We start from the raw sequence: 4,141 nt of genomic DNA, 5'->3' as shown, positions 1-4,141 counted from the left end.
AGGGGATCTCCGATGATATACTCTACAGTAGACTGGCAAACACAAAGTCAACGGGACCATCCTCACCGTAATAGTGCTCCAGTGTTTTGTTGCTACTGTGGATCTGGTACAAGGTCAAGATATGATCGGCGAAAGCTGTCACTGGTGAGGTTGAAGTACTGCCTCCGTCGGAGGGATGCTGATATTCAAGGTGAGATTTGTAAAGCGGTGTGTTGAACTTGTAAAATCTTGTGATGGTCAGTTGGATTACGCTGCATGTCAGACTTCCCTTCGCGCCAAAATAGAGAGTAGAACTGTCAAATGACGCTGGCTACTTTGCTGCTTCCAGCAACTCGCGACGATATCTTGAGATCATACTGCATCCCATGGCGGGCGTTAAATTCGGGATACTGCACTTTTTGGTTTTTCGTGTATTGCACCACTACGTGTATCAAAGCAGGAGTTTAAGGAATGTTCGAACGCGTCGTCGAGATAGTTTGGATGTCCTGAAGCCATCTATATTTAGCATCAACCATTGTTTGACTGTGAAACTGCATATGAATTAACATAGTATTTTCTTATTTATCACTTTTTCATTTTTCAAATATCACAAAAAATTATTTTCATGTTTTTTTCGTGCTAATTTGACAAATGTATAAAATCATGAGGCCTGGTGATAAATTACATACTGTGTGCTTGAGTTAATCATCAAATTAGGGGAAGTCAGAATTAACTTTTCGTGGCGATCATTTTGCGAAATGACCAACCATAGTTGTTATCGTCGGTGGCATCCCATATTCCGAAATGACTTATTTGTTTAGGTAAACCATGGAATGTCACCACGGATGGAGAAGAGATGCGTCAGTACTTTAAAGAGCTCAAGAGAGAGATGGCTAGTGCTACAGCACGTGGAGAAGTACGCGTAAAGACTGGTTAGGACCCTCTATCGTTCGATTTATACCGGTACCCGTGCGAGCGGCTACTTCAGTACCCAGCCAAAGACATGATTTTTACGCGGATATACATGATTGTTGCATGGAATCTTATGTGCAGATCGGCGAACGCATTTGGTATTCGTCACGCCCATATCGAGTGGAGTGGAGACGCCTTGTGCGTGTAATTCGCACACCAAAAAAATGACCAGGACGGAAGCAGGCCTCGTGACCCTCGGCACATTTGCGCAAACCCACTAAGACCAGAGTTATGCCCAGTTCTTGCTCTAGCCGTTTTTTGGGCAACAACATCTTTCGACGGCGACGACCGCCTTTTCCCTGGTAGTAGCCAGTACGAACGCTTTCGTAAGTGTTTGCAGCAGCTCTTAATAAGTGGTGATGTAGTCGATGAGCTACGCCAATGTGGTGTTGATAAAGGCGAGCTGGGTACGCATTCGATGCGTAAGGGAGCAGCAACGTATTGTGCATCTGGATCGACTGCGTGTCTAAATTCGACGTCTGTTCACCTTCGAGCAGGGTGGTCATTGGGTGGAGTGCAAAACACTTATCTTCGATATGAGGCAGCCGGGGACATGCACGTCGGACGAACAGTGTCTGGGCTCCCGCTAGAAAGCCATGAATTTGCAGTACTGCCACCACATTTTGGTGATCGCGAAGCTGAGGTTGAAGCTGCGATTGAGTGCGTATATCCTGGGCTTCCTACCCATCTTACCTACGTTGGCGTGTTTTGCTGGTTTATCACGCACCATTTGTACGAGCTCATTTGGATCCGAATCCGCCGTTATTCGAGACTGCATTATTCCAGCACCCCAGTCTCATTTCAGATTTATCGTCTAAAGTATCATGTACTGGTAATCGCCTCCTAGCGACGGGAGTGCCTCCACATGTAGCCATTTTAGGCAAGATGAAGGCACTGTTTGATGCCATTCTGAAGCCAATGGAGCACGACGATGCCACACGGATAGCCACTGTAAAGGACATAATGGGCGAGCTGGAGAAGCGTGCCATCGGCGCGGGCACCGTGACGTTTGATGGACTAGATGCTGCACTCAAACGTTGTCTCGACTCAGCGGGCGTGACAGAACTAATCAACAAACTAGGTGACAACGGGCAGGATACGTCTGCTGCGACGCATAATCGCACTGACCATCTTGCTACCTCATGTTTCTTTTGAAAGGGTCGCTTTCGTCGAGTTCCAGCTGACTTTGAGCTGCCAGAGTCCGTCTCCAAGTTGTGTGTGTTGTGGCAATGTGGTAATACCAGTAAGAAGCTACCCCTGCTAAAGATGCTGGACGGTCGTGACATGCCCACTCGAAACCTACAAAAGCGTCTGAGTGGCGTACGTTACCTGATGCGCGCTATTGAGGATAGAGCAACACGTACCGGAGTGCGTCTAGCTCATCAGAGCGTCGATGATGCAGTGAAGACGTTTGATGCATGTACAGACTGCGTCGATGTCCCTCTGCTCACCAGGGCACGTAGGAAGCGGCGACGAGGTCAATTTAGCTGGTCAACTGTAGTGGCGCTGCATCGCACAAGCCGCAGGAACAGTAGTAGTAGCTACACGAATATTGCCGCTTTTCACGAATATTGTAGTTTTACTTGATCTCTGATTGGCTGTCATCAGTCCATTCCCAAAGCCCTGCGATGTCCTGTGAATTCCGTCTAACAATCATTGTCAAAGTCTGCATTGTGGACGTCGGGGAGGTCGCGAATATAGGGTTTAGTCTTGTGTACCTGATCAGCAAATACATAGTTTAGTCATGGATTCACATTCGAAAATATATACGAATATTCGTATTGGCGAGTTTCCTTGGATTACAAAAGGAGAGCGGTAGGTAACCCACCGCACCCAGGCGAAGCGACGGTGCCCGTCACCATCCTTGCATGCGGCTAACGAGCGTTCGGGAGTCTTTGCACCGCCCAGCTTTGCTCTAAGCATACCTAGAAGACGTCTCTTGCTCTCTGATGCACGGCGGCTTGCATTGATGCTGCAAGGTATCATACTCACTGGCAAACTGGCAGAGAGGTACAAAATGCAGGTCCTAGAAGGGCGATGGCACGCTAATGCGGTCACTTGCCCAAACAAACACCTGCAGACGCTGAGAGGGTTCCAAGGCCGCTTCCAGATGCTGTGTAGACCGCGATGCACCAGGGCTCGGAAAATACCATATCTTATTGTACGGCCTGCTAGCATTATCAGTAATAAGTTATTCAATACGCTCACGAACAATAGATAATTATTGTCAAATACAAAATATATTGGTAGCCTTACTTCTTCAAGACGCATAAACATCTCACATCTGCTCATATACGTCCTGCACCATACCCATATCCCAATAGCTTCTGTTAGCACGTAGAAACATTAGCATTTCAAAGTTCACAGGCAACAAAGATGCTCGTTGCGGCGTCAGTACTAGCTTGGCCTGGGAAAAGAGCCTCTCACAGCGGTTGCTGGTTGGAGGCAGCTTCTCTGGGAGCTTGGAGTAGTAAGCCGATGTCTGTCTCCCGCTCGCCTTCTTTGCTCTCAGCACCGACGTAGCGAAGTCTTCTTCCTTCTCATCGTCATCACGCCGCTTGCGCTTTCTGCGAGAGCTTGCTGACGCCGTCTCCACCTCAAAGCGCTTGATTGCCTTCCACTCACTGGCCGTCAGACTGCCAACCTCTCCATTAATGACCTAATGAAGCAGATACAAATATTAGTAGCGTTAGCATTTCCACATACCGATAGTAGTATTAGAATTAAAATAGTACCTTCACTGCGGCTGCTTCAAAAGTAGGAAAATGGACGATAGTAGCAGTCGCATTCAACTTAGCCTTGGTCGTTGGGAAGCGCTCGATGATGGAGTCAAACAAAGCTCGTACATCGGCTGAGGTTGAACACGGACTCCACATGCTTGATGTCGTCCCGAAAACGGACGTAGCGAGCTACCATCTCGAACGTGGAGCTCCAACGCGTCACGTTTGGCCTTAACGGCGAAAGGGGGGGGGGTGTTCGAGCAGAGCGGCACGGCTGTTGACCGTGCGCAAGGCCGCCATGAGTGCGCTGACTGCCTCGATCTCAGCCTTGTAGCTTTCCAAATACGCATTTACAGCCAAATTAAATCGGTGCGACGCACAACCAATCAGGGGAACGTCGAGACGTGTCGCAGTAGCTTGGTTAGTCGAACAATTATCACCAATCAGAAATGCCATATTCGACTCTGATA

General features: G+C 48.2%; 2 protein-coding genes across 2 annotated transcripts; one reads left to right on the top strand and one right to left on the bottom strand.

Moving 5' to 3' along the window:
• Positions 1-1,547: 1,547 nt before the first annotated feature.
• On the top strand, positions 1,548-2,135 carry PPTG_16628 (hypothetical protein; the record flags this gene model as incomplete). Its single annotated transcript, XM_008914215.1, has 3 exons — positions 1,548-1,683; positions 1,799-2,032; positions 2,110-2,135. 3 exons carry the CDS (start codon positions 1,548-1,550, stop codon positions 2,133-2,135), a joined length of 396 nt encoding a protein of 131 aa, XP_008912463.1.
• A 1,094-nt stretch (positions 2,136-3,229) lies between these two features.
• On the bottom strand, positions 3,230-3,827 carry PPTG_16627 (hypothetical protein; the record flags this gene model as incomplete). The annotated part of the gene is made up of 2 exons (XM_008914214.1): positions 3,230-3,610; positions 3,687-3,827. The coding sequence occupies 2 exons, from the start codon at positions 3,825-3,827 to the stop codon at positions 3,230-3,232; spliced, it is 522 nt and encodes a 173-aa protein (XP_008912462.1).
• Positions 3,828-4,141: the final 314 nt, after the last annotated feature.

This window comes from Phytophthora parasitica, assembly GCF_000247585.1.
Source record: "Phytophthora parasitica INRA-310 unplaced genomic scaffold supercont2.58, whole genome shotgun sequence".
Lineage (NCBI taxonomy): Eukaryota > Oomycota > Peronosporomycetes > Peronosporales > Peronosporaceae > Phytophthora > Phytophthora nicotianae.
Note: the sequence above shows the minus strand (reverse complement) of the source record. Positions and strands in the feature narration are given on the sequence as shown.